The 25,956-nt window shown below is 54.5% G+C and overlaps 1 protein-coding gene across 1 annotated transcript in view; it reads left to right on the forward strand.

Annotated features, from left to right (window-relative positions):
- The window catches only part of PLXNA2 (plexin A2), a 215,712-nt gene that overhangs the window by 23,366 nt on the left and 166,390 nt on the right, over window positions 1-25,956 (forward strand). The window contains 5 exon segments of the mRNA XM_021063894.1: window positions 2,305-2,939; window positions 2,942-3,337; window positions 3,340-3,414; window positions 3,417-3,568; window positions 8,736-8,918. Of these exon segments, the coding sequence (XP_020919553.1) occupies window positions 2,384-2,939; window positions 2,942-3,337; window positions 3,340-3,414; window positions 3,417-3,568; window positions 8,736-8,918 (1,362 nt within the window). The 5' untranslated portion in view covers window positions 2,305-2,383.

A 25,956-nucleotide genomic window follows, 5' to 3' on the forward strand; every position in this document is an offset into this window, starting at 1 on the left:
GATGACAACCCGAGAGATCGGTCCTGTAATTACCCCGTTCTACCGGAAAGGACCTCACCTTGGCCTTGGTCCCAAATTTCCTCCCCGATTCGATTCTACTGTGTCTCTGGAGGCCTGGGCAGGGAGGCGAAATGGTTAACCTCGCGCCCTGCCCTTTGGTGTTACCTCTGCTGCCGGAACCTTCTTCCACTCAAGGGCTAAGCCTCTCTGCGCACGTACGCTGGGGGGGAGGCAGGGGGGCACTGCCCACAAACTCAAAGCCTGCATGTCTCAGTGAGCACTGTCCCAAAGGCAAGACCCCTGGTGCAGCTTGATCCTCACGGCCCTTCCTTCGGGGACACACAGCTCTCTCCACCTGGAGGCAAGGGAGCTTTGCCACCCGGAGACAAGCCAGCAGGGCCTCCTGCGGGTCCCTAGCCGGCTGAGGAATTCGAGCTTGCTGCTCTGTCCTTTCCGCAGCTCCTCTTGAGGAATTCACGTCCTGCTACCGGCCCCAGGACGTAGCTAAAAATAACCTCTGATTTTCAAACCGAAAGCTCTGTCTGTGGGGAGGCTTTGCTGGGGAGTCTGTGGGGCCGGAAGGGCTGTGTCAGAGCCTCTGAGGTCAGCCTGGGCCTCGTGCGCCGTTGCCTTCCTCTTTCCAAGGAAGCCCGGGGCCTGATGAGTCAGCCCAGAGCGCCCTGCTGGAGCCCAGCTGGAGGAGAGCAGTGGGGAGCGGGGGAGACCGCTGGCCCCGTGGAGGCTGGCAGGTGTGGATGCACAGCCGAGGAGGTGTTCGAGGGGGTGTTTCTGAAGCTGCAGAGCAGAAACCATGTGGATTCCCCAGGTGGCATCGGTTCTAGTTCCAGCGTGGTGTCGTCACACTGGGGGCCAAGAGGCACAGGACACTCCCGAGGCGCCGTGGAGCAAATCCTTCGTCCTTGGCTTGGGCGCTTCCCCTCCTGCTGCCTCCCCACCCAGAGTTCTGTCTGGACTTGTCTGAGGAGGTTGCAGGACAATCTGTCCAGCTGGAGAAAAGATTTCTCTGCTAGACAGCTCGCTGCCTCCTGCTGCCGCTGCCACCACTGTCCCTCCCTCTCCGCAAGAGCCAGCAGCAACGCTGGCAGAGTGATGCCAGGCTCCACTGTCCACCCGCTGCCCAGGAGTCTAGAAGCTCTCTCAGGAGCCCTGCCTTGCCCCTCTGAGCAGCTTCCTTGGAACAGGGAGGAACAACTATAGAGCCTGGGGGTTGGGAGGGCAGGGGGGAAGCAAAGAAATTTGGGGGGGCTGACCAGGCAGGGCAGGCAGCCCAACATCCACCACATGGAGCCCTACGCAGTCACAGGTCCCTGCAGGGGCTTCAGTGAGGCTTAACTTCAACTTGCCTCTCTTTGCTTCTGCCCACATTTCCCAAACCCAGAACCTTTGCCCAGATGGCTGAAGCTGGCCTCAGCTAGCCAGTCCCCGTGAGCAAGGAGGCCGCTCCCCCCACGCTCCACCTGCAGAGATGACGTGGAAGCAGCTTCCCCAGGACCTGGCAGCCCGCTCGCAGGGAGGCGGTGGCTGGCGTCCTCCTGCCTCCAAGGGGGCTGGGTGCCTGCCCATCTCCTGGGGACCCTTCTGGCTGCTGAATAGCACCTGTGGGGGTCCCAGTCCTTCGGCCTTCGTGTAGCTCTCCACCCAAACAAGTTCCAACAGCTAACAATCAGGGAGTCTTCCTTCAAGAGAGGACGAGGCTGAGGGTCAGTGAGAGTTACTCAGGGTGACCAGCTGTCCCCTTTCCTGTGGGACAGAGCATGAAAGAGTAAAGAGTCCGCAGGGTGAGGGGTGGAAGTCGGAAATAAAAAGGAAGTTTTTGCAATGGCAGACTCGGAATAGCTGGCCAGGAGGGCCTGGGAGAGGGCCGTCCCAGCCAGCTTTTACAGGACAAGGGAGCTTCCCCCCGGACGGGGAGAGGACAGGCCAGGTGACTGGCTGGGGAAGGCGGGCTGCTGTCCCAACACTGAGATCAGCTGACAGGGGGAGCTCAGTCTTTCAGCCTCGCTGAGAGATGAAAACGATGTCTAAAGAGGGCAGAAATAGAGACGCTTTGTAAAGTTTAAAAAAAAAAAAAACCCAGCATTTTACAGCATAAAGGCTAGAGACCAAAATAGATAATAGGATTCCCTGAATGTTCCCAAGGGGGAGAAAATATGCTAAAAATAGAAAAACCGAAATGCAGAAAGGAGAGACAGAGCTGGCCAGGACGGGACCTGGGTCGAGCAATCCGATTCCCTCCTGGGGGATTTCTCTTCCATCTGACCCGCTCTGCCTTGTGTTTTCCAGAACCATGTGAGGGCCAAGCGGCGAAGGTGGAGTTCGCCGAGCTCGGAGGCTCTGTCTCCCGGTCCTCGGCCGGCTCAGGATGGAACAGCGCAGGCCCTGGCCGCGGGCCGCGGAGGTGGACGGCTGGCCTGTGGTCCTGCTGTCCGCGGTCTGCGTGCTGCTGGCCCCGCGGGCGGCCGGCCTGCCCCAGTTCAGCACCTTCCACTCGGAGAACCGGGACTGGACCTTCAACCACCTGACGGTGCACCGCGGCACCGGGGCCGTGTACGTCGGCGCCATCAACCGCGTGTACAAGCTGACGGGCAACCTGACCATCCAGGTGGCCCACAAGACGGGGCCGGAGGAGGACAACAAGTCCTGCTACCCGCCGCTCATCGTGCAGCCCTGCAGCGAGGTGCTCACGCTCACCAACAACGTCAACAAGCTGCTCATCATCGACTACTCCGAGAACCGGCTGCTGGCCTGCGGCAGCCTCTACCAGGGCGTCTGCAAGCTGCTGCGCCTGGACGACCTCTTCATCCTGGTGGAGCCGTCCCACAAGAAGGAGCACTACCTGTCCAGCGTCAACAAGACGGGCACCATGTACGGGGTGATCGTGCGCTCCGACGGCGAGGACGGCAAGCTCTTCATCGGCACGGCGTGGACGGCAAGCAGGACTACTTCCCCACCCTGTCCAGCCGCAAGCTGCCCCGGGACCCCGAGTCCTCCGCCATGCTCGACTACGAGCTCCACAGCGACTTCGTGTCCTCGCTCATCAAGATCCCCTCGGACACGCTGGCCCTGGTCGCCCACTTCGACATCTTCTACATCTACGGCTTCGCCAGCGGGGGCTTCGTCTACTTCCTCACGGTGCAGCCCGAGACCCCCGAGGGCGTGGCCATCAACTCGGCCGGGGACCTCTTCTACACCTCGCGCATCGTGCGCCTCTGCAAGAACGACCCCAAGTTCCACTCCTACGTGTCCCTGCCCTTCGGCTGCACGCGCGCCGGCGTGGAATACCGCCTCCTGCAGGCCGCCTACCTCGCCAACCCGGGGACGCCCTGGCCCAGGCCTTCAACATCAGCAGCCAGGACGACGTGCTGTTCGCCCTCTTCTCCAAAGGGCAGAAGCAGTACCACCACCCGCCGATGACTCTGCCCTCTGTGCCTTCCCCATCCGGGCCATCAACTCGCAGATCAAGGAGCGCCTGCAGTCCTGCTACCAGGGCGAGGGCAACCTGGAGCTCAACTGGCTGCTGGGGAAAGACGTGCAGTGCACCAAGGCGGTAAGAGGGGCGCCCCTGCTCCCCCTGTGATGCGGGAGCCAGCCGCTGGCTCTCCTGCCAGGGGCCCAGGGCCCACCCTGACCCCAGACCCCCAGGGCCTGAAATGAGAGAGGTTTTCAGGCTCCGCTGCAGGGCGGTTCCCCCATAACAGGGTTTGATGGCACCAGAGCAGACAGACGCTCAGGGCTTGTTGGTTGGTCCACGGAGTCGGTCCAAATGTGTCATCGGGTGCCTCTGCCCCGCCAGCCACTGTCGTAAGCACTGCCGGCTTCAGCAGTGAGCCACACAACAGAGCTGCCTGCCCTCGTGGAGCTTTCCTGGTGAGGCCAGATGAATAAATACAGAAAACAAGCAGTCTCTCAAGGTACTACGGCTGATGATTGCCGCAGGGGAAAATAAAGCACAGAGAGGGAGAGACAGTACCAAGAGGTCTGGCTCATTGAGAAAGCAGCGTTTGAGCAAAGAATGAGCAAAGTAAGCCCTGCTGGTGTCTGGGGAGAGCATTCCAGAGAGAGGGAGGGAGCGGCACGTGCAGAGAATGCGCCGCCTGCCGGAGGGCGTGAGGAGGAGCAGGGAAGCCAGCGCCGCTGGACCCGAGCCACTGGACCCGAGCGCGTGGGGGAAAGCGTGGCTGGAGATGAGGCTGCTCAGAGGCAACAGGGACCAGATCCTGGCCACACAAAGCCCTGTGGGCCACCGCAAGGCCACGTGAGGGGTGGACAATAGGCAAGTGGACCTGTCAGCTGGAGGAAAGGCAGGGAGCCGAGCTTGACGGACAGACTTGACGCTGAGGGGAAAGAATCGGGAGTCTGGGCAGAGGAAGGAGGCGTGGAAGCAGGCTCAGGGTCTAGACCCGGGGCTGCAGAGATAAGAAGACAGAGGGTCAAGATCCTGACCTCCAGGTGGTCACCGTGCTTCTTCCACACGTCCATCCAGCCATCACTCCATTGTCCATCCACCTACCTACTCGTCCCTCCGCCCATTCCTTCATCTCTCCCTCTATCCAGCCATTTAGCAAGAGGGTATTGAGCCTGTCCAGGGCTTTGCGTGGCCAGGATCTGGTCCCTGTTGCCTCTGAGCAGCCTCATCTCCAGCCACGCTTTCCCCCGCGTGCTCTGGTGCAGTGGCGCTGGCTTCTTTGCTCCTCCCCACGCCCTCCGGGCAGGCCTCGCATTTTCTGCAGGTGCTGCTCCCTCTCAGTGTCTCCATGTTGGGCACTGGAGATGCAGACATCAAAAGATACAATCCCTGCTCTCATAATCTAGAGGGAGAAAGAGTGAGAGATAAAAATAGCTGGCAGCGTAGAGTAGTGCCTAAGAGTTTGGGAAGCAGAGTTTAGATTCCATCAGTGCTGCTTCCTGGCTTCAGAAGTAACCTAACGTCTGCCTCATCATCTGTGAAGTGGGAATGGTAAGACCTACCCCATGGGGTGAGCAGACGAGATAATATGTGTCAGGATTAACACCAAGCTTGGCATACTAGGTTTGCCCTTAATTACGTAACTCTATGCATTGTGACAAGTGCTAGGCTAGACTTTTGTGCAAAGTGCTGTGATGCTGGACCTGCAGCCTCTGCAGAACAATCTGAGCCCCAGCGACCCATGTGGCTGTCTTCTGAACACCCTAAATGGAGGTGTCTGCCATGGGGACCAAAAACCAGTTCTTAGCTTGTGCTTTTGTTCCTACCATCATTTACTTGGTTCAAGAAGATAGTAGTTAGGCCATAGGCTTTGAATTCCAAAAGACTGGTATTTAAAAACCAGTCAAAACTGTTTGACATTGGGCAAATTAGGTAGCTGATCTGAGCTATAATTTTTTTTTTTCATTTCTAAACTAGAAATAAGAGTAGTCCCTTTTTATGGTTATTATGAGAATGAAATAGGGAAAGTATATCAAATGCTTAGCACAAGACCTGGTGTATAATAAGCATTTGTTAAATGTCTATATGTATTAATGTTAATTAAGCGATTACAGGACCAGTTATTTGACTTTTTTTTTTACTTTTATGAAATGAGGAGATTAAATTAGATATTCTCCAGGGTTCTTTACAACACTGAAATTCTATAATCCACGGCCCCAAGCCACCCGTCTCCTTTCCAGTGGAGAGGAAGTGCAAGGGTTAACTCCCTTGCAGAGTCCGGCCAGCCTGGTTCCCACTGCCCAGAGGGGGCCTTGTCAGGAGGAAACTGCTGATTCCTGCCTGCTTGTGAGCCAGAGGAAAGAGGAAGCTGACACCCTTCTGCGGCTCCAGTGGCTTTGCGGAGAGACAAGCCCGGGCTAGTGACCACAGGGCAGCCAAGGCACTGGGGGAGAGGTGACAGCAGGTGGGATGGGGACCTCAGAGAGAAGAGCCCCCACCCTTGATCAGCACCCTCTTCTGGTGCAGCCTTGATGTGGGGGAGGCTGCAATAGGAGGGGCCCCCTCAAAGCCCCCGTTATCCAAGGAGTCCCAGACCTGGGGACCCAGAGACATTGTGATGGCCTCAGAGGGGGTTAAGGATGAAGGAGAGAAGCTGAGGTCCCAGGGCTTAATGTGACTGTTATCTCTGGGCTAACACGGACCTCTCAGATAAGAAATTTGAGCTCTGGTCCCAGAAAGGAACGAGGAAGGAGACTATTACTCATCGAATAGCAGCTATGTTCGTGCTAAAGGCTGCGCTGGGCAGTTTAAGTGTTGTCTCGCTTGATCCTCAGCATGACCCTATAAAGCAAGGATTATCACCCCCCATTTGACAAAGGAAACACAAAGACAAAAGCTGAGTAAGTTGCTTACATCCAACACAACCACAAATGACAAAGCAGGGATTTGAATTGCATTTAGCTGTATGACTTCGGAGTCCAGGCTCTTTCCATGTAGCCACATGCTTCTAAGGAAAGCCATACTCCCTTCCAGAGCAGAAATAAAGGGGCGGCAGGTATTTGGGGGGTATCCGATAATTTAGAGAGGAGAAAAGAAGTGCCAGCCTATCCCAGGAGCTTAGACTCAGAACAATTTCTATCACAGTCTGGGGATTCTAGAATCAGGAGAAATTCAAAGTCACCCACAAGTTTTTGGCTTCTGGCGTCGTTTCTCCGAAGCTGGCTTAGGTGATGCCTGAGCCTGGATGCTGCAACCTTAGCAGTCCCTGGAGAGAATGGGAATGAAACCAAAGCCATGAAATCAAGAACTTTCAGAGCTGAAAGAACGCCTGATGATGATCTGGTCCCTTCCCTTTATGGATGAGAAAATTCAGACTCAAAGAGGATAAGTGATAGGTCAAGATCACGTGGCTGGCTAGCGGTGGGGACAGGACTGCGGTCTAGATTTCCTGACTCTTTATCGGGGCCTTTGTGCCAACAGCATAGGCAGGAGAAAGAGAAGTAGAAAATGTAGAAAGTGGTAGCTGATGCCTCTGACCTACCTTTCTAGGGAGCCAGCAATTTCTATCACTGGCTCCAGGGATGTTCTGGTAAATACTTTAAACATGGCTATTTGCAGGCAGTAGTGGTGGTAGGGAAGGGGTTGGGGGGACTTGATTAGAAGTCTCTGCAATTTCCGTGGTGTAAATACTCTCACCATGGATGATGACAAGTCACCGCATGAAGCCACGGAATGCAGAGTTAGACGGACAGGCATCCCTCGTGAGCCGGCTCTTGTACCATTGCTTCCTCCCTTCCTGAGGTCCTTGTCCCTTCTGCTGTGCGGAGCACCGGATAATCCAGAGTTCAAGGTCATCCTTAACCTGAAAGTTGGTTTCCTTTCCCAGAGAATAAACATACGCACGCACCACCACCCCACCACCACCATTCAGTTATAGGACCAGCAGCTCTCCTCAAAACACCAAGGAATCAAAAGATACACGTCTCTGTTCCCTTTGCATCTAATAGGAGATGGGAGGGAATCACATGTAGCTTATAGACCACTTCTTCCAAGGAAGTGAGGCTGTTTGGGGCTCCATGGCAGCCGGTGCTTCCCTGGTGCAGGTGAGAGCAGGACGTGGAGAGAACAGGTTGCAGGTCTTTCCGTGATGCTTTCTGTTCTCATGCTGGTCATTTCCTTCCTCCGGGATACTTTTCCACATCCAGGAGGACCAGCTGCCCCGGGGCTCAGGGTCTCTCTGTCCCAGAGTCTGCAGACTCTGCCTACAGGAGTCCATGCTGCTCCATCAGCAGGGGCGTTTTGGAGATTGGTCATGGCCCAGGCCCCGGGCTAGACAGTGTGCAGAGAATGCAACACCCTCGACAGCCCCTGTTGCTTTTGTTTTTGCCTTTTTTTTTTTTTTAATTGAATAAGGTCTTAGAAATAATCATCTTAGCCCCCAAGGAGGATGTGACTGGCCCAAGTTCACATGAATACAGAGAGGCTGGAATTCTCTCTGTCCAGCTAGTCCACACTTGCTGACAGGGATCTCCTTCAAGGGGTCTCTCTGGATCGATGCTCCTAACACGACTGCCACCAGTCCCGCGAAAGGCTGCTGGCGAGGAGGCCATCGCCCCACAATCTCCCCCAGCATCGCCAAAGGCCTCTCGGCCATTGCACAACTTAGGGAGTCCCTCGGGCAGGCACGCTTTCCTTTTCTCCCCAGGGACTCTCTCACGGAGGGGACAGGTAGGATGACGCATGAAGAAACTGGGATTTCTGTACAGAGAGTCACTTTTCCGCAGTGTGAGGCACTGTTCAATATCCTGTTGAGCCATTTCCATCTGTCCCCAGTGTCGGATGTGGTGAATAATGGAGCGACTTAACATTCCTTATGCCAAGGCAGAGCTTGCAGTCCAAGAAACAAACACGAGCCCCCTCCTGTGTGAATGCCTCTAGACTCAATCCCCTCCCCCCCAATCTAAATAGAAAGAGCCTCCCAGCATGGCCTGGTCCTCGGGGACATTAAAATGACCAGAAAATGAGTTCAAGCCATCAGCTTCATAAATTGCCCCTGGTTCTCTTGGCAGAAAAGTGGGTGACGGTGGGGAGGTGAGAGCTGCTGGTTCTCTGGTTCCCCAGGAGCCAGTGTGTGATCTGTGGTCAGACCTGAGAGGTCCGCCTGTGCAGTAGGTGTTAGACCCCGAACGCCTGTGCTTCTCCGAGCTCTGAGGTCCTAGGGCTGGTGGCCGTGGTGGGTGGGCTAGCGTGGAGTGATTCGGTCCTGCCTCCGCTGCTGCTCACGCCAGCTCCCTCCTCTTCTCTCCAGCCGGTCCCCATCGATGACAACTTCTGCGGACTGGACATCAACCAGCCACTCGGAGGCTCCACTCCCGTGGAAGGCCTGACCCTATACACCACCAGCCGGGACCGCCTCACCTCCGTGGCCTCCTACGTTTACAATGGCTACAGCGTGGTCTTTGTGGGGACGAAGAGCGGCAAGCTGAAAAAGGTAAGGCCCGGTGAGCCTGGACGCCCCGATGCCCTTCGGCTCCTCCGCGGAAGCCCCTTCTGGAAGGTTGCTATTGATGGAGAATGAACTAGAGGCAACTCAGTTTTCTTGGGGTGGGGCCGTGAGGAGGCGCCGGGTCAGTAGGGCTTTTTGTGGCTTCTTTCTTGCTGCTTAGCCCATGAATGTCCAGGGGACCAGACATATTTCAGTATTATCCAGCCTCCAAGGAATGAGGAGGTGTGTCTGCCTAAAGCAGAAAACCAAAACCAAAACCAAAAACTGTCCCCAAGTCAAATAGAACTGCTTTTGAGACTGTCAATTATGAACCCTCCCCACGGCCTATAGGCTTGATTGGCCCGATCAAAAGTCTCTGCTGAGCCCAGAGCTGCTGCTTGAAGGAAATCGTGGGTCCCAATTCTCAGCCGACGGTGGTGCAGCTCTGATGGTATAGGGTGCCTGGGCCCGAGGCCATTCTCCTGTCTGTCTTCTTCCTGCCGTCACCGACTCTTCCCTGCCCTCCATCCCCACCCCAAGACCTGAGCCGCCCAGAGGAGGTAGATATCTTATCCTGGACCTGCCCTGGGCACCCCTGCCAGCTGGAGGGCATGGGCCGTCTGGGCTGGCAGCAGGGGCAGCCTCCTGTGCAGCAGGCGGAGGCCAGCAGCTTGTACCTGCTTGTCTAGAGCTTTGGGCGTGGAGACGGGGCTCAGTCTGGTTCATTCTGTAGGATTAGAGCAGCCACATTCTTTCTGGTCCCTGCTCATCCCTCCCCCAGCTCAGCCTCCTGCACCTTCTCCAGTCCCGCCACCTGTGGATCAAGGCACAGGCAAGACCTGGCCCTTTGACGTGACGTCACCCCTGTAGCTCTTTCCTCCTAATCCATTTAGAGCCTCAGGACAGATGTCGTTGGGGACGGGCAAAGAGGGGGGCTGGGGGGGAGCCTGAGCCAGTATTTCCGTGTTCTGCTTGTTCTGAGTTGCTGCCCGAGGAGGTGAGAAAGGCAGGTGTGGGTTGACGTGGAGGCGCGGAACCTTCCAGACTTCTTCTTTCACATGATGCCAAAACCCTGTAACCCTTTCCTCTCCTGCCTGTACCTGTCCTGTGCCCTCTGCTGGGCCTGGGACTGTGGACCCTGGCTTGATTGTAGGTCCGGAGGAGTAAGGGTGAGTGTGGTCCCTGTGTTTGCGTTCCCCAAAGTGGAGATGCAAGCACTCGCCTTCCAAGATTCCGCTAAGATTTCAAAGTGGTATATTCTGGAAAAGAGTCTGAAAAAGAGTGTGTGTCCATATATATATATGTGTGTGTGTGTGTGTGTGTGTGTGTGTGTATATATATATATATATATGTATGTATGTATGCACACATCCGTGTAAATAAAGAGAATAGATTTAGAATATCTACCCATATATAATCACATGGCTGTACATCTGAAACGAACACAACATGGTAAATCTGCTATATGCTGCAATTTAAAAAAAAGTGGTCTGTTCCACCAGGACTGGGTTGGACTTGGACCCCTGAGGCTGGCTCCCTCCTGGCAGGGTTACACAGTTGGGCAGCTTGTGACTTGTCTGGGGACTTGGGGCCAGGCGGCCTCTGGGAGTCGAAGTCCAGCGTGACCTCGCCGTGTACGCTGGAGTGTAAACATCCCCCCGGAGGGGTCCTCTTGCCGGTCCATCTGCGGGGACCACCTCTTTCTGAATAGCGCCACAGGCTTTAGTCTAAGGCCAGCTGCCGCCGCAGCGCTGCTGACGCTCAGCGCCTCCGCAGCCTCTCTGGCCCTTCGGTCCTCGCTTGGGCTCATCCGTGTGACTCCGTCTCCTTTATTCTCTTGAAAGTTCCGTTAAAGGCAGGGTCATGTTTTATTCCTATTTATTCCCCTCTTCCTGCCTCATCCTTTCCCCAAGTGTTCCCACCTGGGATGGGCCCCACACCGTCTTGAAAAAGGAAATCATTCTCGAAAGAACCTTCGAGATCATCCGGCCCAACACGCGTGCTCTTTGGCAGGACCACTGAGGCCCGCAGAAGAAAAGTGACTTGTCCAGGCTTAGAGATGAGGACAAGAGGCTTCTTGCCCTGACACCCGGCCTGGCACCTTTTTCCCTTAAAGCAGCAGCCACGGAGCCCAGGGGCAGAGGCCAAGAACAATCTCCGGGTCCAGGCTTGCTTCAGGGTTCAGCCAGGGGCTAGCGCCTCCACGCTCTTCGGTCCTGCTCTGAGTTAGGGAAAGTTAGGGAATTGATGTTTGCAGACCAAGGAGGGCCGAATAAAGGAGGCACTACCCATCCATCCGGCCTCCAGGGGCCCTGTGCCGACCTCCCACGTCTCTGCATCTTATGCACACACAGGGGAGCTGCCTGGGGCCTCTTTCCAGGACACCCACTCAAGGTAGCCAAGTTCTCTTTGCCCTTGGGAGCCCTGGCAGACGAGTCCCCATGGATGCAAGTCAGGGGACAAGGGCAAGCCGTGGTTGCCCACAGCGTGTCCCCACCCGCGGTCTGCTGCTCCTTCTCACTCTCCCCTTGGACGTTTTTGGCTCTTTCTATGAGCACATAATACCCCTCTTTCTCCTCTGCAAGACTCAGGCCTTCCTTTCTCCCCACATGCCGCTGAGGCACATGATACCAACACCGGGCTCCCACCGGCCTCCCATTTACCCAGAGAAATGGCCCATGAGGAATTTATGGAATGTCCCCAGGAAACGCTACCATGATCCAGGCCCCATAGCTCTTTCAACACAGGAAGGAAAATTAAAAAAAAACTCAACTAGGGAAGAGTTTGGAGAAGGGAGGGAAGCAGGGTGGGTCAGAACTACTCACTTCTTCTCTGCCTGACCAGGCGTCTATCAGGCTCTCCAGCCTTCAGCCACGCAGCCTGTAGGAACGAGATGTCCCCGAGTGGGGAAGGTGGAGGAAGCAGAGTCTCCCTGGAAGTGGCAGGACCATGAGGCACCGTTGTGCTGTGTCACTCTTGCTCATACCCTGCTTTCTGCATAGAGAGCAGCACAGACCAGGCCACTGCCTTTTGAGCCACAGAGACACAGAAGGAATAAGCAGAATAAGGCCAAGGCCGCAAAACCAAGCAGTGTAATACTTGCTAAGGGCCAGTGCATTTGAGGTGATAAGAAGACAGGCCAAGATTTACCACAGGGATGGAACAATTCCAGGGACATCAGCAGCAATGGGGGATGAACCTGGAGGGCTTCCTGGAGGAGGAAGCTTAGCCAGATTTGCTTTAAGACTGAACGAGACAGGGAGTTCCCGTTGTGGCACAGCGGAAACGAATTTGACTAGTATCCTTGAGGATGCAGGTTCGATCCCTGACCTCGATCAGTGGGTCAGGGAACCAGCAATGCCTTGAGCTATGGTGTAGGTCACAGATATGGCTCAGATCCTGCATGACTGTGGCTATGGCTATGGTATAGGCTGGCAGCTGTAGTTCTGATTCGATCCCTAGCCTGGAACTTCCAAATATGCCACAAGTGCGGCCCTAAAAAGCAAAAAAAAAAAAAAAAAAAAAGACTGAATGAGACAGATAAAGGGATGCGTTGTGGGTGGGAGAGAAGCGCCTTCTTGACCTTGGGTACCACAGTGAGAAGATGCACCGCCGGGCATGGAAGGTGCCGTGTGCGCGGCAGGGCTTGGAGGACCAGGGAGGTGGAGGGTCGGGATGCAGACTGCGAGGCTTCAAGCCCGGAGAGGATGTGGCGACGCGGATCCTGGGGTTTTCGTGGACGACAAGGTCAGCATCAGCCAGGTTCACTAGGCTTCACCACACAAGCAGAAGAACCGTTTCAAGGCCGGGAGAAGTGACGGCTCTGCTTTACCGTGGAGCCAACATTGTAAGAGGCCATAAGCTAAAGTGGGCGAGTCGTGCTCCACGGAGAATATTTTTTAAAGGATGTTAACTCCCGGGAAGAAGGCAAAGGAGGAGACGAAACGGCTTCTTCAGATAATAGACTGAGCACCTGTTATGTGCCGCGTATGGGTCTAAGAGCTTTGTATCTATTCAGGCATCTGATCTTCATAGAAATCCATGGGACAGGCACGCTTCTCACCTCCATTTTACTGATGGGGACATGGAGGCCAAGAAGGGCAAAGACATGTGTCTAAGGTTATATCCAAGTTCAGGGCAGAGCCAGGGTTTGAACGTGCGTGTCTGGTTCCAAGATCCCCTAGCTGTGCCCTTAAGCTGTGCAAGATGAGTTAGACCTATGCCATGTGGCCCAGGAGGGCAGAAGAGGCTGACAGGTAGGAGCTAAAGGGAAGCAGCTTTCCGCTCAATATAAGAAGGAAGTTGCTTGCAGGCAAACTGTCCCATAACGGAAAGAGTTGACTCAAGAAGGAATGGGCTCCCGGTCAGTGGAAAGATTTAAGCAGAGCCTGGGGCGGGGAGCGGGGGTGGGGGAGGGTGTCGTTGATCAGGGAAGCTTTGACGGGGCGGGGGGGGGGGGCCTTCACGAAGCATGTGATCTTTTCAGTTATGCCGCCACTATCTCCACTGCCGCCCATGGGAGTGGGCACGAAGGCAGGGCAGGCTGGGGCAGAGACGAGGAGGCCAGGGCCCCCCAGATGTGGGCTCTGAAGTCATGGCTGGGTTTGCACTGGCCCTCAGAGTGAAGCAGAAAGCCCCTTGGGGTCAATGGGGATGTGCCTGGGCCAGACAGGGCAGGCGAGCCCAGAGCAAGAGGCAGAGGACGGAAACGCAGGGCATCCTGGGACTGGGCACGGTTGACTGTGACCGCATCCCTCCTGGCCAGGACTGGCTGCGGGAATCCTGATGAGAGGCGCTGGGAGCTAATACCAAAGCGGACGGGCATAGGGCGTAGGGCTGGTGACAGGGATTGTACACGCACTTAGACCACTTCCCAGGTTGAAGGGAGGGGTCCAGGAGGCAGGTTTTGGGGTGTAAGATGGAGGGGGTTGAGCTGAGATGCAGAAGACACTAGGCTGGGGAGGCAGGGCTCTCTGGGGTTCCCTCCCCTGGGTTTCTTCCCTCCATTTGCAGCTGCTGAAACAGCTGACTTCCAGCCCTGCGGGCTTCCTCTGGCCCCTGAGGCCCTGAGACCTCACAGCAGCAGGAGGTGCTGGCGCTCCATTCCCAACCCCCTACCCCCCAAAACCCTGCCCGGTGCTCAGAACCTGGTGGCGTGTCCCTCACCTAGTTCCTCTGAGCACTGTGCCTAGTGCTCTCCCCAGACCCCAGCCTGACGGCCCCTGAGCGGCTGCTAAGGTGTCCACTTCTTTTGAGAGTCACAGGTCTTGGAGGACAGGGACCCGATTTTCCACGTTACGTCCCCGTCCCCATGGCCAGATCCAACATCTCTCACACATCGGGTGCTCACCGCATTCATCCCACATGGGAGGTGCCGCTGCGGTGCAGCGGGATTGGCGGCGTACCTGGAGTGATGGGATGCAGGTTCCATCCCCCCCACCGCCAGGCACAGCAGGATCCGCAATGGCATCTAGGTCACAGCCGAGGCTTGGATCTGATCCCTGGCCCTGGGACGCTACCTGCCATGGGGCGGCCAACAACACCAAAAGAAAATGACCTCAAATGCACTGGGCACCTCCTCCAGGCCGGACACCTCTTTGCACAGATTAGAATAGAGCCGGACACCAAGAGTGACTCGTGTCGACGTGGCCAGTGTGCAAAGGAAGGAAGTTAGGACGTGTTGGGCAGGTCCAGGGGGTGGGGGTGAGGGGGATGAGGAGCCGAGGAAACAAGAGAACTGCCGTGACAGGAAGCGCGTGTGTTTTCTGGGTAACAGCCCTTGGAAGCGGGTGGGGCGGTGGTGGCCTCGGCGTGTCCATCACGGCGGGTGAAGGGAGCCTGCAGAGCCCCAGGAGAGCATGGGCAGCCCTCGGGCTCTCCTGCGACAGACGCAGGCTTGCCTCCCAGGCCCCGGCCACCCCTGGCCACCACCCCATCAGCTCTGTTGAGGGGACTCCTGGACGGTTTCTGCAGCTCCACAGGCTTAGCCTTTTCCAGGCTGTGGCCTCTCAGGGCGCCACCTCCTTTGCCATTAGTGAGCAACCGCTGAAATGCCTGTGAAATTCTTGAGGAAAGTCCTTTCTGCCTTTCCCGAGGGCCGTACCAGCAGGGGCTCCAGGCCGCAGCCCACAGGAAGCGCTGACTCAGGGACCTCCTGTCCCATATTCCTATTCTTCTCTGCGAGCTCACAAACGGTTCCTCGCCAGGCAGACTGTAAGCTTCTTGCCATTGCAGCTCAGACGCTGGAAAGGACCCGTCCGGAGCAGCAGTTACATCTCCCAGGCCCCGGGGTTGCTGCTCTTATTTGATGACATTGATTATTTCCAAGACACCCGTCCACGGCAAATACTTGGACAAAGTCGGGCAGCTGCTCCCTGCATCTCCTCTCCCATTGTATGGATGCGGAAAACTGAGCCCTGGACATGGTAAATAGCTTGCTTAAGGTTCAACGGCCCCTCCATTGGCAAAACCCACCTTGGTGTTTACACTTTCTTCCCAAACACAGACAAAGTCTCTAACCTGTTCCTTGGCTCCCTCTGGGGGTGGAGTTGTCTTGGCGGACAGAACGCCAAGTTGGATGAAAAGCTGAGAAACACGCCTTTCCCTCTGTGCCAACCCCCCAAACAATAGCCACTCATTCCTCCGAGTGGAAATGACTCACTCGTCTCTCGGTGTGAACCCTGGATCGAGCAAACAGCCGGGGCTGCGGGTCTCATTCCAGGAGACCTAGCGGCCTCTCCTGGGACCCAGAACCTCGGACCCCGGTGCCCTGGCTCCCCGAGGCCTCTCGGCAGTGCTGGGGGCCAGGGTAGTGGGGAGCAGAGGCCCTCTCCCCCTGCCCCAGAGCCTGCGTGGAGAGGGGGTGGCTCGGAGCTCTCCCCACCCCATCCCTAGTAACGAGTTTGGCTCCCTGCCCAGCCTCCTGCCGCCAATTCGCTGTTTGTTTTGTAGTTTTACAGGCCTCTTGGGTCCCCAGAACTGGCCTTCAGAAAGCTGGGAAAGGCGGCATTTGGTTGGCACAGAAAAGGAGGCATATTTGGAGAATCCACCCCTCGACGCCCGCCCCCGGCCACCAAATCCCCCTGCTTGACGGCGACAGGTGCACAGAAGGGTGTGGGTTTCTATCCAGAACCCCAGCTGACCCCAGGGAGGAGGCCCTGATCTCCCAGAGCCATTCTGAAAGGGACAAGCTAAAGATTCATGTATTTGGGGCACCTTTTGTGTGGCTTCAATCTCCGATGGTCCCGGGGTGAGCTCAGCAGGCGGCTTCGCGGGCCAAACGTGAGCCCTTTGGAGCTGAGGGCTTATCTCAGGGCGGGTGAAGCACGGAGGTCATGACTGAAGCTCCCAGAACCCAGGCAGGACCGAGTTGGCTCTGTAACGTTTTCAAGAGGCCAAGGTGCTTGCCTCTTCGGGAAAACACAGACCGCACGACACCCGTCCTTTTAGGCCATCGAGCCTCTGCCTGTTTGTGGACACAGAGAGTAGGCATGAATCTCAGGGTTGGCAGGACCCCCAGGGGCCAGCAGGCCCCCCTCTTGCCTCGAGGTGGGAGCCTCTTTGCCTCGCAAGGAGCACAGGAGCTTCTCGGACGCGGGCCTGACTCTCACCTTTTCGTCGCGTGACCCCTGGGCTTCAGTTTCCTTACGTGTAAACTGACAGTGGTTAGAATACCTGCTCCACGAGATTGTAATGAGGGTTAAATGACATGATTTGTTCTTGAACGAAAATGTATCGAATACCTACTATGCGCCAGTGGCTGGGGGTAAAGGCATGAGCAAAACCATCGCAGTCTGCCGCCCTGATGAAGGTTTTATCTCAGCGTGGGAAGAGGGATGACAAGCTAGCACGCTACAGAGTGTGTTTAGAAGACGGGACGTGGTCATGAAGAAACAGAGCACAAGGCAATAATTTAGGTAGAGCGCAGGGCTGAGCCTGAGCCTATGTGCATTTAAATTTCCCTACTATTGTTTCTTCACTTGTGAGCCTCTTTTTTGTTGTTTTTGCAGAGTGGTAGTGATCCCTGCTCTGCAGAGTCGTTGTAAAGACTATGTGAAACCATGTATGAAAAGCACTTAACTCTGGTGCTTTGGCAATGAAAGTGCTTTGCCGTTAGTATCACCAACATCTTCGAGCCCCCCCCCCACCCCCGGCTGAGCTCTGGCTCCCTGGGGGAGCAGAGCTGTCAGATCAGCCTCCTTTTTACTGACCTGTTTGCAAGGTCAGAGGGAGGAAGAGAATCCTGCCCCCTGCCCCCAGCCCTGAGTCCTGGGAAAAGAAATACTTGGAAATTAGACCAGCTGAGCTGAACTAATCTAATCCTGCTGGACAGTGGCATCCAGCTGCGTTAGTCACCAGAAAGGGCTTTCCGAGTCGCCTATCACCAAACCATGTCTGTGGACCCCCTTCCTGGGGGCGGGGCTGGAGGAAGGGGCGGTTCTGCTCTTGCAGCTTTGCAGAATTAGGGGATCACAGGGCCATGCTGGGCCCTTTGTGGGTCCCCAGGTCACCCATCCTTAGGGCTGCACAGCTCTGCCTCAGATGAACTGTGTGATCTCAGGCAGGCCTCAGTTTCCTCAGCTGACCCCCTGACAGATGCTGCCCTGCAAGACTGCTGCTCTGCACATCAGACAGAGCCCAGAGCCCAGGAGGCGCTTCATAAATGACAGCCGCCGCGGCTATGACTGCTGTGACTCTGAGTTACATGATTCTCACTGGTCTTTCTGCTACCAGTCTGGTCCTACCACCACCATGCTTTTCTTCCAAGAACCCAGATTCCCTGGGTTTCTATAAGCACATTAATCTGATGATATTTTAGGATCAACAGGAAGGATTGAGATATTTCTCTGCTCTGATGCAGATGGCGATACTGTGGATTTTTATGGATTGCTCAGGGTCACAGGGTAAATAAAAGAAGGCTAGAATCAGAGCTACCAGTATTTCAGGGCAGAGCACACACCTGTCACCTCTGTGGTCCAACAGTGATGCAGCTGAGCGCTTTGGGCTACCTGAGCTTCTCTTTCCTTGCTGTTGCCCTGTGTCCTTCTGTCCAGGGGCTGCATGAAGACACGAGGTGGTGCAGGTCACCCTAAAGTCCTGTCCTCTGAGCTTTTCTTGGGTTTCTGTTCCTCTCCCGACTTCAGCCTCTGGAAAGGTCTCTAGGCTTCAAGGGAACGCACCTTTGGGATTGTTCCAATCAGCCATCTCTCACCAAGACCATATTGGGTTTCACAAGCTACTGCCACCAGCTTGGGTGTCCCCTCCCAACGTGGAAGAGGCAGTGGCATCAACAGGCTTTCATAACAGAGCAGGAGTTCCCACACTTCCCTGTTCAGGGGTGGGCGAGAGCACAGCCAGGGAAGGAGCAGGGGCCAGGGGAGGGGGGAGTCTTGGCCCTCCAGGGGCAGCCCCCCTCCAGGGGGACAGGGGACTCCATCACACAAGGTCAGGCACGTTTCCCTGTTTTACAGCTGGAAAGGACCTGAGAAAACTAGCCCCGCTGGCAGACTTTGGCCAGGTGACATGCTGATTGTCATCTTTTGTGGCTAAGACAGCAGAGGCCTGGAAAGGTTGAGCAAGCCACGCAAAATCACCCAGGTTCTCGGCCGCAGAGGCAAGAGTAAAATCCAGGTTTTTAGTCTCCATCTGGGGGCCATCCTCTGTATCACGTGGAAGAATGTTCCCTCTGCAGGAAACCGAGCCTGACTTCTGCCTCTCCCCAGCACGCAGCCTTCCCTAAGCAGAATCTCGAATTGGTCTGGGGAGCTTCTTCTCCCAGGATGAGAGTCTAGCTGAACTTGAGAACCCAGGCCTGACCTTGCAGTCTTGCTCTGGGGTGGCCAGCATCTCTGAGGCCTCACTGGACGTGAATTGAGGATCTTACTAGAACCTGGCCAGCAAGGAGGTCTAACTTAACCTTAAAAAGCTTGCCTTGGGACTAAGAAGTTATGACAAGTCAGAAGAATGCTGAATTAGGAACCTCAAGTCTTACGCATTAGTCTTTTTTCTAGCATGTTTTTTATTTTTTTCCTTCTTTTTTTTTTTTTCTTTTTTCTTTTTTTTTCTGCAGGGGTAGGACTGTCATAGATGAAGCATTTAGTGTGTGCTCAGCACTGAGCTTAGTGGTTTTTTAGTTAAGCCTCACAATACCCTTATGAGCAGGGATTCATAGTATGTCCATTTTCCATACGAGCAAACTGAGGCTCAACAAAGTGAAGTAACTTGTCAGAGTCACATTGCTACCAGGTGGAGGACCGGGATTTGAATTTAGATCTCGCTGACTCCGGGCCTGTGCTGGGGGCCTCAGTAGCTTGGAGCACTCTGTGGCCCTTCTCCAAGGTTCTCTTGTCCCTCTGTTACCCACCACCTGCCCTCCAGAGAGCTGTAAGAAGGGGCAGGAGATAGGATGGGAGGGTTGCCCTCTTTCCAGCCAAGACGCCCTGGAAACCCAGGACATGGCAGCTGTCACCTCGGCACACGAGGCCTTGTGTCACTCCCCTCAGGCCTCCTCCTCCTCCCCTTCCCACCCATCCCAGCCCAGGCCGCAGTGGATGGGGTGACAGCCTTTTGTGCCACACGCAGCCCCCAGCTGACTCTTCTTTCTCCAGGCGTCATTGTTGGCCATGAGCTTTCTGATGGGGAGACAAAGGGCTGTTCCTGACGAGGCCAAGGGCTGCTGCGTGAAGCGTGGGGCCTGGGCCCGTCACCCGTGCCTCCCTTAGAGCCCCCGGGCTCTCCTTCAAAGGAGTTGTCTGGGGCCTTTTGTGTGCCAGTCATACCCATTCAGAGCTGGCCGGGCAAAGGTTTTCGGTGGGGAGGGGGACGGAGGAGGACCCTGAGACATGGAGTCATTTTGATCTGGCAAAATCGGAAGAGACATTAATGCAATAGTTAACAGCACACCACGGCTGGGAGGGCGGAGGGGCCCAAATGCTTGTTCTCTGTTTATGGAGCTTATGCAATTCCATCAATATTGATGCCTGATGCCTTTGATTCTGACACTAATCATTGCTATGAATTAAATTTGCAGCCATATAATTAGGATTGCTATTAATAGGGCCCTGAGCTAAGCACCACGATGCGGTCTGTCTTTTTCTTGATAGAAAATGGCATCCTTGGAACTCGGCTAATGGGGCGCACCTGGGATTTGCCAAGAATGATGTGAAAATTATACATTCTATATTTGTACTGGGCCTTTACTGAAATATCAGCAAGCAAAGGTGAGGCTGGCGGGAAAGCTCTGCCCAGTGCTGTGGGCAGCAATTAGGTATCTCCCGCCCTTCAAAGTCTAGGAAGGGTCTTCCAGAGTCAGTGCTGGTTGCACATGGTCCAACCTCAGACCCTCACAGTCAGAACGTCTCCCTTAGATGGAACCTAATATAACCAGCTTGGGCTGAGAGCTCTGTCTCAGACTTCACGGTGGCTCTGAACCAGCCGAGGGAAGAGGATGTCTTGGTATTTATGCCCTAAGCTTGGTTGAAAGGCAATGGCCCAAACCTCTACTGATAGGCCCAGTTGGCATCATTTCTTGGTCGATGATTGGGCAGGACCCCTCACGACCGAGTCCAAGGGCTTCCATCCAGAGGCGCTCCCGGGCCGCAGAGCGCCCGTTAACCTTGCACGTGAGAGAGCCCGCAGCTGCGCCTGGTGGGAAAGGACGAGGTCGCTCATGTGACCAGGTGCTTTCTCCAGGTAAATCTGCAGCACGCTGTTTACTGGGAAGCCTAGGCTTTAACTATCCTCAAGCCCCCAGGGCAGCGCCCCCTTCACCCCCTGAGTGAGCACGTGTCATCTGCACACAAGGCTCCTCTAATCGTTTCCCAGCAACAGCACAGGCGGTGATGCCCACCCCATCACTGGCAATAATAAGATGCACCAGTTGGCATAAGGGAGGCATTGCCTTAGTCCCTGCTCTTTTGACCTTCAGACTGAAAATAGGTTTCCCTCCAGATCATCATTTATTGATTTTTTTTTCATATTTTTAAGTCATTGTGAGAAGAGAGAGGTTTGCGTTCAAGTCCTAACCCTACTATTTGGTAACTTTGTGATCTCAGCCAAGACAGGTCTGCTCGAGCTCATCCAGGGTGACCTCTTGGAAGTTCAGAGTGGAGGGTTCTCTTCTTTAAAATGGGGATTGTAATTACTTCCTAAGGGTTGCGAGAAGGTTAAAGAAGCCCCTCCATCGCTCATCACAGGGCTTCCACCCCAATAATGTTCTGCGCTCCCCTCTCTTTCCTCTCACACACACCCAGATGCAGAGGTCAGAAGACCATAGGTGTTGGTACACGTGGCATTGGCAGGAATGGCTTTTATTTCCCACCTCTTCTCAGGGATGGGTAGCACATGACATATTAATTCTTCCAAATAAAAGGCAGACTGCAACGTGAATTCCAGGCGTCTTGGTATTTTTCTCATCACACACTAAAAGGCTGACCAGGGGCTCCTCACCCCACTAAAGACACCAGAGTTTCTACTGTTTCTTTACATTCTCAAGCTGCCCAGGGCCCCGGGTAGACTGACTCCATCCTTGAGTTCAGGGTCCAGAGCTCCAGCACAACTCCCAGGTGCTGAGGCTTCCAGGGCACAAGCAAAAGGTGAGAGGCCCTCAGCATCGCCTGGAACAGAGGCTCATTTGATCCAGGGTTCCTGTTCACTTCTGCCTTCACCTGCAGTGGGCATTGACCCATCCTATGTTCGGGCAAACCTCAAGGCAAATGCGGAGATAGACGGCGCTTGGCGGATGGCCAGTGTTCACCAGAGACTGTACTTTCCCTTATAAAACCCCAGAAAACAGCGTTCGCTGTTGAGTCCTCAGGCACCTCGATTTGTCACTTATTAACAAACAAGTGTATTTCACTCTTTCTGCCTGAATTTGAGACTCGTGTTGGGATATTGCTGGGGATGCTGCTGGGTTCCCACTAAGCAGAGAGCATAAATCAGTGCCTTTGATTTTGGAAAATTGCCTGACGTTGGGCAGATACCTCATTACCTGTATTAGCACACATCCGACGTGGTGACAGTCACTCCGTTCTGGTCTCTGGTCACTTGCAAGATCTTGGATGATGCAAACATAATCCCCAGATGGACTCACCCTTTGAGGCAATGATGCACCCACAAATGTCCCTGTACCTCCAGTCTTTCCAAGAGCTAACTGCTCTGCAAACTGTAAAACCCTGAGTAGCTTCAAAGTCTCAGACAGATTGGTGGTATCGCCCAAGGAATGCCACAATCAGAGAAATAGAGGAAAAAATATGCCCAACCTCTCCCCCCACCATCAAATTCAAGAAATAAAAAATGTGTCTCCTTGGTGCCTCCCCAATATTTATGTCTGAGCTCAGCAGACACCCCTGGGCTGCAGCCAGTCTGTGTATCAGCGTTAGTCCATTACGCTTTTTATGACGCGTGTTACCCACCCTCCCCCCACCCCATGCAACATTTTATGACTGTCCTTTTCGTTTCTGGAAAGAGCTTCACAGAATGGCAGATGCCTGCATTTCCCCACTCTTTGGGGAGCAATTTGTAGGCAGCCTGTCCCGGCCATAAACAACGGGAGATAAACCACAGCCACTGGCAGTAAATGCATCCAAGGCCAAGGAGGCCCCAAAGGGGGCGGGTGGGGGGGTGCTGGGGCGAGCTGGGGGAGGCTGGGGCAGATGCTGTCCCCAAAAGGAGCATGGAGGGGCTGGCGTGGAAGTGGATGCCACCCTCCGAGGCGTCCACCCAAGCTAGTGGGAAATTGTCCCACCCTCCCTCATGCCCGTCTGCCCGCCTTGACCCTGAACGGTGATCGGAACCAGTGGACTTTCCAATAAGAAGACGGTGGTCCCTTTGGCATCGTTTCCGCTGCCAGCCCACGTTGCTACATAGAGTCCTCTGTGCCACTCACCTCCCATGGATGCTTCGAGGTCTGCAAGTGTGTCTGCGGGAGCCTCACCCCGAGCTCTGCCTTGTCCCCCCTCCGATCCCCTTGGCCTCCGTCATCCCGAGACCGACCGAGTCTCACCAGTCAATCTCTACTACGTCTGCCTCATTAAAACTTCAGCCAGGACTCTGGTGGTCGTGGCGGTGATATTTATTTATTCCAGCTTTGAGCTGTGCCCATCACCAAGTCACTTGTGACGCTGCAGGAGACAACACCTGGAGCCCGCTTTGCTCCATAAAAGGCACCCCTGGGAGAAGAAAACCAAATTCTGAATGAATAATTGGTCTTGCGGAGATTTCAGATTCCGCCTGCGCACACACACAGCTCGCGAAGGCAGCGGAGACAGCAGAGACCCGGGGAGGTGGGCGGTGGGGCAGGACCCCCAGCAAAGCCCTGAATAATTAGTGCCTCGAAGAGTTTTCTTTCTCATCGACCCGTCTCAGTGGCAGGAGGCAGACGGAGGGCGGAGGTGGTGTTTTTTGCCTCCTGCTCCTTTGGTTTCGGGCTCCACGTCAAATGGAAACATGCAGATGCAAGCGATGTGCATTTAAAACGCCTGTGCACATCAGACTGCGGAGATAGTAGCTATTATATGGCATGTATGTTTTTTTGCAGTAAGCTGCTAAATTATTTATTGGGCACTGGGCTTTAATCTCATAAACCCGCCTGTGGGCCCCAGGCACCGGCAGCCTGAACGCCGCATAAAACACATACATCCCTACATCGGGCGGCTGCACGGAGCACTCTGGTGATTCTGGGTAGTGATTGTTCCTTTTTACTCGGTCTGCCCCCCACCCCATCCGCTCATGAACAGCGGGCAGACCCCACGAAGAACCTTCTCATTTTTCCCCTCACTGCGAACTGGGAAAGTTGATTTGCATCTCGTTGTCGTCTGAGAGCCCCAGCCTGAGCACAAAGGACCAGGGGAGCTGAGACAGGAGGCCGCCTCCAGAGTCGCGTTCCTTGGCTGAAGGATGGAAGCCTTAGAAGAGGGAGCAGAGGACTCCAGGCCTCCTGGATGTTACTGAGCTGCCAGCACGTAGGGATCATTTCCCGTCCTGGGCCTCAGCGTGCCCCTTTAACGTAAAAGCGATCTGGCTCCATCCTCCTCCCTGGTTCCCAGGCCAGAAGGCAACACTCTTGGTATAAACCTCCCCCTCATTCTCTGAATGCCAAGATGATAAGGACCCTCTTAAACTCACGCAAGGGTCTGAGGTACGTAAAGAGCTGTCTTGTCTCTGGTGCCCATTCTGAGCTTGTCGAGGAACCCGAACAACCCCATGGGCTGCACCCTTGGGGTGAGGAAACCGCCCAGAGCAGTCAAGCCACTGGCCCAGCATCACTCAGCAGGGCCTCTAAGACTGGACTCTGGATGTCATCCTTGGCCCATGTGGTCCTAGCCTGGCTCTGGGAGCGCACGGGCACGAAGCCGGTGTGGAAACGGAGGCAACAACCATCTCTGACCCCCAAGGCTGGCCAGGCAGGAGCAGTGGTACCAGCAGTGCCCTCACCAGAGGAATTTGAGCACAAGCAGGCTATGCTTTCCAAATCCCAGGCCTCTCCTCTCCTTGAGCCGATGAGGCAATGCCAGGGCTTGTCTGGATTTCATCATTCACTGTGCTGTAGCCGCCGCCTTCTAACTCCACCTTACAAAGTCAGAGGGGCAGTAGGAGAATGTGGCAGAAGTCGAATGCATGAGATTTTAATTAATATTCTAGGATTCAGAGGGTGCGTGATCTAGCCCCCTCCCAAAAAAATGTTAGGGAAACAGTTGTGTGTCTATAATTTTTGGGTAGAGGGCCCATGGCTTTCATCAGATTCTCAAAGCTGTCTGTGACCCTAAAATATTGACGCTGTCTAATGGCTTTTAGATAGGGTGCCTCTGAACTCTAGGGTGACCACTCAAACCCCTAGTTGCATTCTTTTTCAATCACAGCATCTTTTAAAACAATATATTGGAGTATAATTGATTTACAATGTACTGGTTTCGGTGTACAGTAAACTGAATCAACCGTACATATACATATACTCATTCTTTTTTCCTGTCTAAGTTATCACACACTGTTGAATAGCTAGATTTCCCTGTGTCATACAGTCGGCTCTTATTAACCACCTATTTTATACCTCCCACCTCCCACTTCCTCCTGCCCCTCAATGGTTTCGCCTATGGTCCCCATAAGAGTGGTTTTGAAATCTGTGAGTTTGTTTCTGTTTTGTAAATAAGTTCCTTTGTATCGCTGTTATTAGATTCCACATATCGGCACTATCACGTGATGCTTGTCTTTCTCCGTCGGACTCACTTCACTCAGTATGGCCGTCTCTAGGTTCATCCGCGTTGCTTCAAATGACATTACTTCACTCTTTTTATGGCCGACTAATATTCCCTTGTATATATGCGCCACATCTTCTTTATCCATTCCTCCGTTGATGGACACTTAGGTTGCTTCCACGTCTTTAGTGCTGCAGTGAACATTGGGATTGTGTGTATTTTTTCAAATTATGGTTTTCTCCTGATAGATGCCCAGGAGTGGGATTGCTGGATTATACGGTAGTTGTATATTTAGATTTTTAAGGAATCTCAATCAAAACATCTTGCACTTGGCTGTTTTATACATTGGGGTTAGGAGTATGATTTCTTTATTGTTTTAAGAAAAAAAAACAGATGTAAATGGCAGGTGCTGAAATGTTGGGCTTGCTTAACCCTGGTAACAGGCATGCATCCACCACACTTACCACTACCGTCACATACACATGCACATCTAGACACACATATGGGTACACATCTGCACACATATTCACACGCGCGTGTGCACACAAACTCCCATTCCCAAACCTGGTGTAAGTGGCAGCAGAACCAGGTGAGATAGAAAGAACCCAGGCCAGGACCAAGAGGTGAGTGAGGGCCGAGGCTCGGAGACTGGTCAGGCCGTGGGAGCGGTGGATGGCTGCAGGGCACACAGGCAGGTGACAGAGCATAGGTCCCTATCTTGGTTGTAAAGCCAACCCAGACAGCATAGGCTGGGAGAGGAGGCCAAACAGGTGGCCAGAGAACCAGCCCAGGCCAGAGGCAGGAGTCTGAACAGCTGAGTTTAGGGCTCTAGCCCAGCCATGGGGGTTTGGGGG

Source organism: Sus scrofa, chromosome 9 (assembly GCF_000003025.6).
Source record: "Sus scrofa isolate TJ Tabasco breed Duroc chromosome 9, Sscrofa11.1, whole genome shotgun sequence".
Classification (NCBI taxonomy): domain Eukaryota; kingdom Metazoa; phylum Chordata; class Mammalia; order Artiodactyla; family Suidae; genus Sus; species Sus scrofa.